General features: G+C 38.1%; 1 protein-coding gene across 1 annotated transcript; it reads right to left on the reverse strand.

The window, feature by feature from the left end:
* Positions 1-1,339: 1,339 nt before the first annotated feature.
* On the reverse strand, positions 1,340-5,891 carry LOC307145167 (proteinase-activated receptor 1-like). Its single transcript, XM_079848026.1, has 4 exons — positions 5,594-5,891; positions 4,395-4,472; positions 3,896-4,015; positions 1,340-3,719 (listed from the first exon to the last, which is right to left on the reverse strand). Exons 1-4 carry the CDS (start codon positions 5,655-5,657, stop codon positions 2,605-2,607), a joined length of 1,377 nt encoding a protein of 458 aa, XP_079704152.1. The 5' UTR covers positions 5,658-5,891; the 3' UTR covers positions 1,340-2,604.
* Positions 5,892-12,824: the final 6,933 nt, after the last annotated feature.

Below are 12,824 nucleotides of genomic sequence, written 5' to 3' on the forward strand. Positions count from 1 at the left end.
CCAGTCACCGACAGGGGTGGGTGTTGTGAAGTTTTGCGCTCGTGCACCGCTGCCTAAATGACGGCTGCACGCGCAAACCTCACAACACCCACCCCTGTCGGTGACTGGTTGGAACACTATTTATTTTGGTTGAGTGGTTGGTGAAACCAATTGTTTTTGTGTGCGGATCTCATCCTAGGCTGCCTACAGAGACGCGTTTTTTTGACGGCATGCTTATGGGGCGGGCAGATAGCGGATCGTTAAGAAAGATTAGATGAATGTGATCATTTATGTTTGGGCCTGAAATCACTGATACAACCTTTAAATCTCTTTGTTGGCTTATTTTATCTGTAAAAGAAAACGTGCCTAATTATTCTGCACACCTAAAAATAAGTGTTTTTCATTTCCAGCCTTCATGAACAATTATATATCACTTATAAATGATTAAATACAAAATGAATTATAGTTATTACGATTGATGTGGTTTGGAATTGGTAAAATGTGCCTGGAAAAAAAATATGATCAGAAAATCAACGTGCCTAATAATTCTGCACGCACTACATGAAAAGCGGCAATTCCTTATCTATTATTCAATATATTGTAATATATTATCACAATATATTATTCTATATATTTCTGCAAATATGTTAAACCATTTAATATATTGATCATTCATATATGGGAAATATATTTTCGTTCCGTAAAGGGATGTTCTGTAGCTTTATAGCGATGTTTCTGAGGTGGAAGAAGGCTGTTTTTTTAACATATGAAATATGATAATGTCATTCTTTTTCGATATACCTTGACGTTTCAGTGACCAAAGTTAGATAACCCTCATCACATTGTTGCACAAGTTGTTGGATAGGCTATATGTGTTTTAATATCGCCATCTAGAGGAATAAGCACAGCTTCTGTGAAAGGAATAACATCAGTATATTATGATAGGCCTACCAGCTTTAATCACATTATTGGAAACTGTAGGGTATATCATAATCAATAAAACTATTATTTATGGAGAGTGTTGATATTAAACCTTATGTTTGTTTCACATGTCTGTGTGTGTGAATTAACAACAGGCCACACTGGATAAACGTCTGGATATAGCCATCTAATAGATTTTTTTTTTCACTTCCTCTGTGAGCCTCCATGTGAAGAACAAGAAATACACTCCATCCATACATTTCACAGGTTTCTGATAATAATATTACCGTTTTTAATCCCATTAGTTGAAGAGTGATACACATTTTTTTTACTGGTTAGCCAAATATTTTGATTTAAGAAAGAATGATTTCATGGATGACATTAGTTTCATTAAGAAACAGAGGGACAGTGTCAACACAATTATATACATTTAAAAATGTTTGAAATACAGTAGTTTATTAGCACGGTAAAATAACATTCAGATCTGAGAATAGTTATCTCTATGGAATAGGGAAGTTATGCTTATCTGTACAAGAGATAAATATAATGAAGAAAAAATGAAGAAAAAATATACAACAGAAAAAATGAAGGAACTGAGAAAAGTACATTATATACAATAGGTGCTTCAGTAATACAATATGACATAGGAGAGACCATAGTGCAAGTTTTTACACCTTTTACTCCAAATAATATTTCACGCAATAATTCATTAACATGACAGTTTTGAGAATAGAATAAAAAATTTGAGAAAATAATATAAAAAAAATTAAATAAGCTTGTTTGACAACTAGCCCCTATATTGTAAGTGTGTGTGTGTGTGTGTGTATGTATGAAACTTTTTTGATTTAGGTCAAGTAGGTGCTTAACTTTCAGAAAATGTTGACAAAATATTAAAAGATGAACATAAAATATGATCTGTTTTATTATATATTAATTTCAAATGTACAAGTATATAAATTTTCTTGCAATCAAATAGATGTAAAAGTATCAAATAAATGTTTCAAATATAATCTATTTGTTGAAAGTGCTGCTATTCAATGTTCTGTCCTCTTTTAGACTTACAGGGGTAGTTCACCCACAAATGAAGATTATCATCATTTACGCACCCTCAAGTTGTTCTGAGTTTCTTTGTTCTGTTGAACACACACACACACACACACACACACACACAAAAAGAGATAGTTTGAAGAATGTCTGTAACCAAACGGTTGCTGGTGCCCATTGACTTCCATGGAAAAAAAAAAATTGGTTTCAGATATTCTTTAAAATATCTTCTTTTGTGTTCAACAGAGCAATAAATTCATTTTAGAATGAAGTTTAGAACGACTTGAGGGTGAGTAAACAACATTTTTATTTTGGGGTGAATTGTGGAAGCTTGATTTCTAATTTTGCAGCCTGAAATCTAATCACATTCTCAAGAGATGTGATCTGAATATGGCAATGAATAAAAATGCTTTCACTATCACCATGTTTCTTAAACACACTCAGTCACAAACAGGAAATGGAGTCCCTTGATGATGTGATAAAGCTGGGTCAATTTGTCAACACCAGAAGGAAAATGGATAATGCTTTATCATGAATCAGGATTTGTGGCCAGAAAGAGACTGTTTCGGATTCAATTTTCTGTCAGTGGCACAATGCGCAACAGTATAAAAAAAGTATACAGTTGTTGAAACAAAAAGTTAAAACAATTTTCTGAATAATTCAAGTCTTTACACTAACACTAGCCTGACTATACTTACAACTCACGAAAGAGGATCCTGTCTGAGTGTTTGTGTTTGATAGTTTAGTTTTTGCTCTTCTCCACCAAAACACAGATCTGATCTGCTGTCTGCACTGAGACGAGCCGTAGTAGAACAGAAGAGGATCTAGGAAAACACTTGCGCTCCCAAAACACACAGCTAACAGGTAAACAGCATATGATGAATCTCCCTCCCCTCCAGTAGCTAAACGAACACAGTGGTACAACAGGATGCCATTGGTTGGAGCGAAACACACCACAAACTCCATCAGCACAGTGATAACCATAATCACAGCTTTCCTTCGTTTTTCTGAGAGTGATGATGGTTTTGCTAATCGATTTGACTTGCCACTGAGCACATATATTATGATAAAGTAGCTCACTAAGGTGACAATGAGTGGCACAAAGTAGTAGAGGCAGGAGAGGATGGAGAACAGGTACATGTATAGCTGATCTGTAGGGTCGTCATGGAAAAGCACATCGTGGCACGTGACGCCCACATCCTTAATCTTGAGCGTTTGTGTCATTGAGAGAAGTGGCACCGTACCAGCGAGCGCCAGCAGCCAGACCAGCACACATACACACGTGGCTTTCCTTGCACTCCTCCAGGTTAGAGAGGCGATGGGAAGCGCCACAGCCAGAAGTCTGTCCACACTCATGCACATCATCAGCAGTATGGAGCAGTACATGTAGCAGTAGTAAGCAGCACTGAGCACACGACACGCCACCTCACCGAACACCCAATCTGAAGCGTTCAGCTGGTAGTGGATCTTCAGAGGCAGCAGCAGGGTGAAGAGCAGGTCCACACACGCCAGGTTAGACATGTAGATCACAGCTGGTTTCTTCACTCGAATCCTACAGGTGAACGTCACCAAGGCCAAAGCGTTCAGGGGCAAACTAATGAGGATGATGAAGATGTAGAACGAGGGCATGACACGTGTGACCATCAAGCCTTTGAGGAAGAGAACAGCCTCATCTGAGACGCCGAAAATCACAGTGTTGTTACATGGATGTACACCTTTATAGTTAGACCGAGACACCTCTGGGTGGCCGCGTCCAGCAAAACTTAAAACAATCTCTGTAACCGAAAACAACACCATCAGTGACATCTCTTATAACATCAGTAGACAACTGAACATGACTAAGAGGTTTTAATGAAGATGTTAAACTAAAGAATTAGAGTCAAAACAAACACAAGGCCATTTCCTTCATTGTAAAAGTGTTGTTGGCAGTCTGTCTATGAGGATTTTGTACCTTTACAGATTTTATTTGAAGTCGAGGAAGAGTTGGGTAATGTCTCATCCATATTGAAGTCAATCGGCTCATCGGTTTGGGTTATATAGACACGAACTGCAAAACTGCGTCCAGATGGGGCTGTAACCAAACACAGAACCATCAGTGATACTGTAGCTCTCGCTGCCAGACAAATAAATGATAAGTTATATAATTTGATAAGTTAGTTCTAGCTAAATGCAAACAGTCATTTTCTTTATAGAGCTCTCTACTCTAAGAGCAGCCTTCTACAGCCTATTGTGGAAATATTAATTAAAGTTCAATACAAATTTATGGATTTTCTTTGAAAAACAAAAAATTCTGTCCAATGTAAAAAGCAGTGAGTATAGAAATAATAATATACTAATTTACTAATTTATTTATTTATGCCGATTCAGAGTTATTTCTTAAGACTGGTCTTGTTCAGCTGCTCTTAGGTCAAAAGTATAGACAGTATTTAGAGGATCTCTTGATACTATACCTCTGGGTTTCTCATGACCAGGTGGATAAACCGGATTAACAGTTACTGCAGTATCAGCTAAACTGTATTCAGCACTAACTGTAATCAAACATACAAAAGAAAAAAATAATTATATAACACTACTAGACAAATACAGGAAAACGGCCATATCCGAGATCTCGATAAAGGCTGAAATGACTCCCAGCCAATACAAACACAGGACGCTTGCTAGGAATTCTGTGAACAGCCTGTCTAGTTTGAGTATAAATTTAAATGACAAGTTATATATATATATATATATATACACAGTGCTATGCATAAGTTTAGACACCCATGCTAAAGTTGACTAAAAAGAGGAATAAAAAATCATCTTTTGGAAATTGAACTTAATGCCTTAATTAAAAAAATTAGGAAAAATCCAACCTTTAAGGACACCAATTTTCTTTGTGAATGAATAATGTATCGTAAATAAATAAATGTTCTTCCTTAAAATAGAGGGTGCATAAGTTTGGACACCCCTATGTTAAATTCCCATAGAGGCAGGCAGATTTTTATTTTTAAAGGCCAGTTACTTCATGGATCCAGGATACTATGCATCCTGATAAAGTTCCCTTGGCCTTTGGAATTAAAATAGCCCCACATCATCACAGCCTTCACCATACCTAGAGATTGGCATGGAGTACTTTCCATAAGATAATCTCTCAATGCAAATCAAACCAGCTATTAGGTTAACTGAAATAAAACCATGCCAACCTTGCTTATATATAATAAGCTAAAAGTATCTATAAATGTTCCAAAACACCAGTATCAACAAACAGGATTTTATATATATATATATATATATATATATATATATATATATATATATATATATATATAATCCTGTTTGTTGATACTGGTGTTTTGGAACATTTATAGATACTTTTAGCTGGTAAAAATACAGATTGACCACTTTCTTTTTCCCCTTAAAGTTTTCTTAAGAGCCTGCAGTAATGCTGGCACTTTGCTTTCACAGCAATATATCTAAAAATAGCCCCATGAACGCATACATTCGGGGTGTTTTTAAACCGTTATTTCAGATATAAATAGTATTCTGTTTTCATCTAGTACTCTTTTTTAATTAACCGAAAAGTTATAAAGTATAGCCTATATACACACCAGCAAAAATATACAAAAAGTCGTCGCTTTTGAAAATCATAAGCTCATTTTCTTGAACTTACCGTTAAAGATGGCAGTGCATGTGTGCGCATTTAGAATTAAAAACAAGATAGTTTGGATTTCCATGATGTGTGAACTTGCTATTGTCCGTTTCTAGAACAAAAAGTGAATTTCAGTACGAAAAAAACAAGCTTTTCAAACTGAAGAAAGGAAATGTTGCTTTGAGAATCAGACTCGCGCGTGAAGTCTTCAGTCGCCGTCTGAACAGTTATGTGGCTCGAGCGAGGATGTGCGTTACAATGTGGTGACATCACGGACCCTACGTCCCATATGGCTGTTTTTATAAAACCCACACAGTGTGTCTGACTGTCCCACAGCGCCCCTGGGAAAGTAGGCTGTCACTTACACTTTACAGTTCAACATAGACAGACAGTCGCTTACACCAATAACTCAAATACACATATTTATATTTATACAAAAATTGGAGCACCTCTTAATGAAAATAACATCACAACATGTATTTCCATCAAGAGGTAGCCTACATACATTTTTGGTCAAGATCTTGTATCTTGTAAAGTCTCCTCCAGCACATCCCAAAGACTTTCAATGAATTTAAGGTCTGGACTCAGAGGAGCCAATTCAACTGTGCAAATAGTTCGAGCCTGATGAATCTTGGCATAGTATTTTTTTCCCCTATGGAGGTCAATGGGGTTCATCAACTCTCTGTTACCAAAATTCTTCAAAATAACTTCTTATGTGTTGAGCAGAAGAAAGAAATTCATACTGGTCTGAAACAACTTGGGAGTGAGTAAATGATGACAGAATTTTCATTTTTAAGTGAACTATTCCTTTAATATGTACATCTGTACATAGGCCTTCTACTTACCATCTAAATGTATATTCTTTTTTTTTCCTACTCATTTAATTTTTAGATGTATATTATGTTGTTGTTTTTTTGTCTTTAATTCCACATACTTCATTCTTTCTCTCTTCTCAATTGTGTTATGTAAGTACCTTGAGCTCCTGGAAACCAAATTCCTTGAGTGCTTGTGCACACTTGGCGAATAAAGTGCATTCTGATTCTGCATGATCATATGATCACATTTTGTTTATGCTGCTCTATAGACACGAATCAAAAATGCCAGAATGTTATAGAAAAATGGCATATTCGCTTATTCAAGTGAGACTCTCGACCTCCGACTGGTTAAGATAACAGACACACACATATGCTCAGTGGCTGCTTCCGGTTTGTACGGAAAGGCAGTGCTGGGAAGGAAAAGGAATGTGAACAGGGTAAACAGAGTTTAGAGTCTAATAATTGATGTTTAATTCCAGTAACCTTGCTTTTTTTTTAAACGTTGCTGAAATGCTGAGAGGTTGGGGTTTTACATCTGGTGAAATCTGGTAATTTTGACTGTTAAATGCAGCTCAATTTACAGAGATTCACTCATGTCGCTATTAATTTTAAGTCGGCATTAAATCTAAATAGACAGTTCATGTTTTTTTTTTGTTTTTTTTTTTTTTTTGTGTGTTATTGCAATATTGCAGTATTGATTGTGAATGATTTATCCATGCACATCATTATTTTTGGTTAAATTCCTACTCCCTCATAATCTTGAATCAAAATAACTTTCCCTCCCTCTTGCAGCAACTCTTCTCTTCTCTTAAGAAGTGTTTACTGGCGTTAGGGCGGGCCAACCTGTCACTCATATGAGATCTACCAATAGCAAACCACAATCAAATCCCCTTGGTCAAAATCAAGTCTCGCCCTACATTTTGTCTTGTTCAATAAGCCATTTCACCATGATGTAGTACGTCACAATAGGCAAGAACAGACTATCACAACATCAGTTTAATGCTTGACCCAGTAGACAGTAGACCATCTCTATCAAACTATTAGATATAGACTAGCTACAAACCAGCTAACATGTTCCAAAAACATCTGGACCAATTTAAAGGTGACATATGTCGTGGAAATTCTTTCTAGACTTTAAACAATAATTGGAAGACAGTTGGAGATTTCAAAAGTTATAAGAATCATCTTTATTTCTTGCAAGAAAGGCCGTTCACACATCAGTCAGAGTCTGATATGAGAAGCGTACTTACTTCTCCTTTTTGCCCAGCTTATACAGAAAACTTATCACACTTATTCTAACACCCCTTTGTTATACGCACACACTTACACACATATGTCATTAAAAACAATCGAATATATATTTTCCAATGCAACACCTTTGCTCTTAGTGCAAGCGAGTTTATCCGTTTTAGAGAAAAACAAATTGTTCTTCTGCGAATGCCCTTTTGAACTCGTCTTCAGCTATAAAGAAGAAGATGATATGCAACTTGCAGTTTCTTTAACATCATGTATGGTATAAGCTGGCTAGAATAAAAATTTCCATTACACATATTATGCCCGTTTTCACAAGATGTAAAATCTATAGTGTCCTCAGAATGTGTCTGAAATTTTAGCTCAAAATACTCCCACGATCATTTATTAAAGTTTTTTGGGTGTGAGCAAAAACACTTGTGTTTGTCCCTTTAAATGCAAATGAGCTGCCCAAACTGAAACAGATACAGTTCATGATTCCTTTGCACTAAAAACACAAGTATGATCTCATTTGAAAGCTGACACCTGGCAGTTTATTGTAAATGTAGAATTAATTATTGTCATAATGAAAAAAATAGTTATAAATAGCTTCAAAGTTTTGTAAAGTTATTAGAAATGTATTTTTATGAAACATTTTCATGAAGTTGGCACTGTAGCAATCTAGAAATGCACTGCAGCTAAAGCCATACAGTATGTCTGACCATATTATATTTAAAATATGAAGATGATAAGTCTAAAACTCTGTATTTAGTTAAACAGCCGTATGATAATTTGGGTAAATGTGTAAGCTAGATGTATGCTTTTATAATAAACTGTCTATCTATCTATCTATCTATCTATCTATCTATCTATCTATCTATCTATCTATCTATCTATCTATCTATCTATCTATCTATCTATCTATCTATCGTAATAATGTATTGATTTTTGAAAAAATGAAAACTGCTGCTTCTGTGTAGATGAGAGAATCAAAGTGTATGCGCGTTGTGCACACATTGTTTATGGCCAAGCATGCGCCCTATGAATAACATGCGCAACGCGCCACTGACTTTAAACTATTTTTTTTCAGTCAGTGGCGGAATTGTTTTCTAAACCTGCAAAATAGCATGAGGGAACGTTTGCGCCGGAACACGCCTCCTCTTTGCGCTGAACCGCCCCGGGGAGCTCAAGTGTATTTCTTAGTTAAAGGGTTAGTTCACCCAAAAATGAAAATTCTGTCAGTAATTACTCACCCTCATGTTGTTCCAACCATGTAAGTCTTTCGTTCATCTTCGGAACACAAATTAAGATATTTTTGATGAAATCTGACGGCTGCATCACTCCTCCATAGGCTTTCAGAGGGACCGAAACTCGCCGGCCCAGAATAGTTATTAAAAACATTGTTAAAATAGTCCAAGTGACTACAGTGGCTCTACATTACGTTTATCATGCGACGACAATACTTTTTGTGCGGAAAAACAACAAAAATAACAACTTTATCCAACTATTAGTGTTCTTCAATGTGGGCCTCTGACGAGAGTTCACGGGAGCGCCACGACGCATGCGCGAGAACTGAGATTACGGCGTTCTTCTTCTATTGTTACTGGCTGCTCAGTCCTTAGGAGTATTACCGCCATTTACTGTACAAGATCATAGATATCATATAATAATATGATATCTATGTACAAGATGACGTCCCGACATTGCCGGAAGCGCAAAACGGTCTGTTTATAAGCAGAGGAAGACGCACGCTGTAGAACGAAGAAGAAGAAGAAGAAGAACGCCGTAATCTCAGTTCTCGCGCATGCGTCGTGGCGCTCCCGTGAACTCTCGTCAGAGGCCCACATTGAAGAACACTAATAGTTGGATAAAGTCTTTATTTTTGTTGTTTTTCCGCACAAAAAGTATTGTCGTCGCATGATAAACGTAATGTAGAGCCACTGTAGTCACTTGGACTATTTTAACAATGTTTTTAATTACTTTTTTGGGCCGACGAGTTTCGGTCCCTCTGAAAGCCTATGGAGGAGTGATGCAGCCGTCAGATTTCATCAAAAATATCTTAATTTGTGTTCCGAAGATAAACGAAAGACTTACATGGTTGGAACAACATGAGGGTGAGTAATTACTGACAGAATTTTCATTTTTGGGTGAACTAACCCTTTAACCGACGTGCGTCTGTGGAGGGAAAAGTCCGCTGTGCGCGGGTGCAAAATAGGAATGATACATGCGTCGGTGTACAAAGTCAATTGCGCTGGGTGCAAGATAGGGCCCATGATGTTTGTCAATTTAAAAGATACACTTTAAAGTCAAGAAAGTCGCAGTTTGATGTAAAACTGTTGAGGTATAAGACTGTGAAAATACGTAATTACAAAGACTACAAACCCAAAAGGCGCACATGTGACGTCATACCTTTTCTCTCAATGAATGAAGCTAACTTTACTGAAGCTAATGTCTGTCATTTTTTCTATAGTCTTACGTTATAATCGTAACGTTACGCACACAATAGGCAACCAGACTGCACACATACGATGCATGTTGGTGACGTACATAGTGCGAGACGAGAGATGTAGTTCATTGAGCGATTTTCACATAAAACTAAATGTTACTCTTCTGTTTTATGACAAACTGCGACTTTCTTGACTTTCAGTATTACCTTTTAAATTGACAAACATCATATGTGTAATTCAGGGCACAGTTCAGACGGAATAAAAAGATAAGTTGTCTCTCGCCATTGACTACCATACATATTTTTCCGAAATCAGGTCCCATGAGCCGGAAGCGGAGGGGAGGGACTTAGGCTCTCTATAACAAAACACGCCAATCTCACTCATCCAAAATCTCAGAAATAACCAGTAGCGGAGTGCAGCCTTACGGAGAGACTCAGGAAGAGGTTGCAACTTTTAGACTGCACCTGAACGTTTCTGAATGGTTGGATACATTTATGTAGTTGTTGTGGAGTTACATTGATTAATCTCATCGACTTTAATCGATGTACCGCCATGTTTAACTTTTTAACACATTTCCCTGAGGTCTTTATAAGACAGCTGTGACATTTTTTGGGTCAAATAGTGTTCAGTGCTCGTCTGTGCAGCCGACGACAGAACAAATTTGCACGCTTTGCTGGAACTTTTGCCATTGTTAGAAATGGTAGACTGTTGTCACTTGCGAAATGGGGGCGCTGTGGGAGGAAATGTGCAAATTAAAGGGATAGTTCACCCAAAAATGAAAATTAGCCCATGATTTACTCACCCTGAAGCCATCCTAGGTGTATATGATATTTTTCTTTCAGACGAATACAGTCTGAGTTATATTAAAAAAAATGTCCTGGCTCTTCCAAGCTTGATAATGAGAGTGAATGGCTGTTTGACTTTGGAAGTCCATTTAAGCTCATCTATTCATGATTAGAGTGCTTGACACGGATCTGCGGGGGTTAATAAAGGTCTTCTGAAGTGAAGCGATGCGTTCGTGTAAGAAAAATATCCATATTTAAAACTTTATCGACTAAAATATCTAGCTTCCGGCAGAAACCGAACGCATCGATTTACGCCAAAAGAATAACACTTGAACTTGACGCACAATAGGCTTGTTTGAGATTAGCAAAATCTGCGCAGAACCGACATAGACAGTATAAGAAGTGGACAGGGCCATCTCATTGGAATTCAATTGAGACAAGTGAAGCCCATTTTTAGGACTTCCGTTCCTGACGCGCAGACTCAAACCGACTCAAACAGAGCTTGACGACGTAGATGTGACGTGAGCAACCCGTCTGTCTTCTAGTGGCTGTGGCATGAGAAATCTGAATCATTCCCTTCCGAATCTTGCAGAGACGGAGAGTGTGAGTAGGAGCTGTCCATGAGCTTGGAGCACGAGAAACTTTTGCTAGGTATTCTGATTAATTATTTTGTAATTTTGCCTCCACGTCCCCCCGATTGCCCGCGAGCTTCTCCTCCCGTCCATACGGTAATCTCTCTACTGTGCGACAGAGAGTCGCGTGGTTATGACGCAATCGTTAGCCTACTTTTACAAAAACTGCTTCTACGGGGCCATAACATAAGCTACAAGGTAATGGAGCATTTTATACATTGTCGTGTTTCTTTAGAAATAAATAATGGACAGATGGAGTCTTCAAACGCCTCAGATGTAAAGTTATTCGCTGTCAAAGTGACGCCAAAATGAATGGGAGTCAACGGGATGCTAACAGCAGGTGAAGTTCTGCTACAAGATGGTGGCACGCGGCCGGCTTCAACTTCCGGTCGACTTCCTTCCCGCTTGAGAACCATAGACAGTATATAAACTGGACACAGCGACCCCATAGGTTTCAACGGAGAGAAGTGAAGCAAATTAGAAGCCCTCATTTCCTGATTGTCGAGCGTACTGCGCAGACTCAAACTGAGCTTGACGACGTGGATGTGACGTGAGCAGCCTGCCTGACAGTTGTAAGTTTTCTAGTAGCTGTGCCAAGCGAAATATGAACCATTCCCTTCCGAATCTTGCAGAGACGGAGAGTGTGAGTAGGATCTGTCCATGAGCTAGGAGCAGGAGCAACTTTATGATTCTCTATGGGCTTCTCCCTTGACTTTATCGGACTTTATGCCTCCACGTCCCCCGATTGACTATGAGCTTCTCTTCCTGTCTCTACGGTAATTTCCAGAGAGTCGCGTGGTTATGACGCAATCGTTAGCATACTTTTACAAAAACTGCTTCTATGGGGCCATAACGTAAGATACAAGGTAATGGAGCCTTTTATACATTGTCGTGTTTCTTTAGAAATAAACCATGGACAAATGGAGTCTTTAAATGCCTCAGATGTAAAGTTATTCGCTGTCAAAGTGACGCCAAAATGAATGGGAGTCAATGGAATGCTAACAGCAGGTGAAGGCTTGTTAGCCAATGGCGGCTCCCGGGGGTGGTACGGAAATCGAGCGCTCAATTACCCCCCTGTTGAGAACCGATCACCGCGAGATGCATGCCGGTTAGAAATGTGTCCTAGTGGGGTCCGCCTTGCTCTGATGTCATGCTGACGTAGGCTATGTAAAAAAAAAAACTCGCGAGCGCAAGGCAGACGTGTCGGATTCTGCAGTCGAGCGCAGTTGCTCTCCACTGACTGCGCTGATAGGAAACGACTTGCTGACAACACAGCTTAATGCTGATTGGTTTAAACAACCGTGATGTATTGTTCTCTTTTAAACTGTTTGATTTTAAAACTC

The sequence above is a fragment of the Squalius cephalus genome (assembly GCF_949319135.1).
Source record: "Squalius cephalus genome assembly, chromosome: 17".
Classification (NCBI taxonomy): Eukaryota; Metazoa; Chordata; class Actinopteri; order Cypriniformes; family Leuciscidae; genus Squalius; species Squalius cephalus.

What these genes read in the sequence shown, in the direction of transcription:
- LOC307145167 (XM_079848026.1), bottom strand. Translation starts at nt 5,657, where the DNA reads ATGGAAATCCAAACTATCTTGTTTTTAATTCTAAATGCGCACACATGC. An exon ending in ATGCACTGCCATCTTTAACG is followed by an intron (nt 4,473 to 5,593) that starts GTAAGTTCAAGA and finishes GTTTGATTACAG; the next exon opens with TTAGTGCTGAATACAGTTTA. An exon ending in TTCAAATAAAATCTGTAAAG is followed by an intron (nt 3,720 to 3,895) that starts GTACAAAATCCT and finishes TTTCGGTTACAG; the next exon opens with AGATTGTTTTAAGTTTTGCT.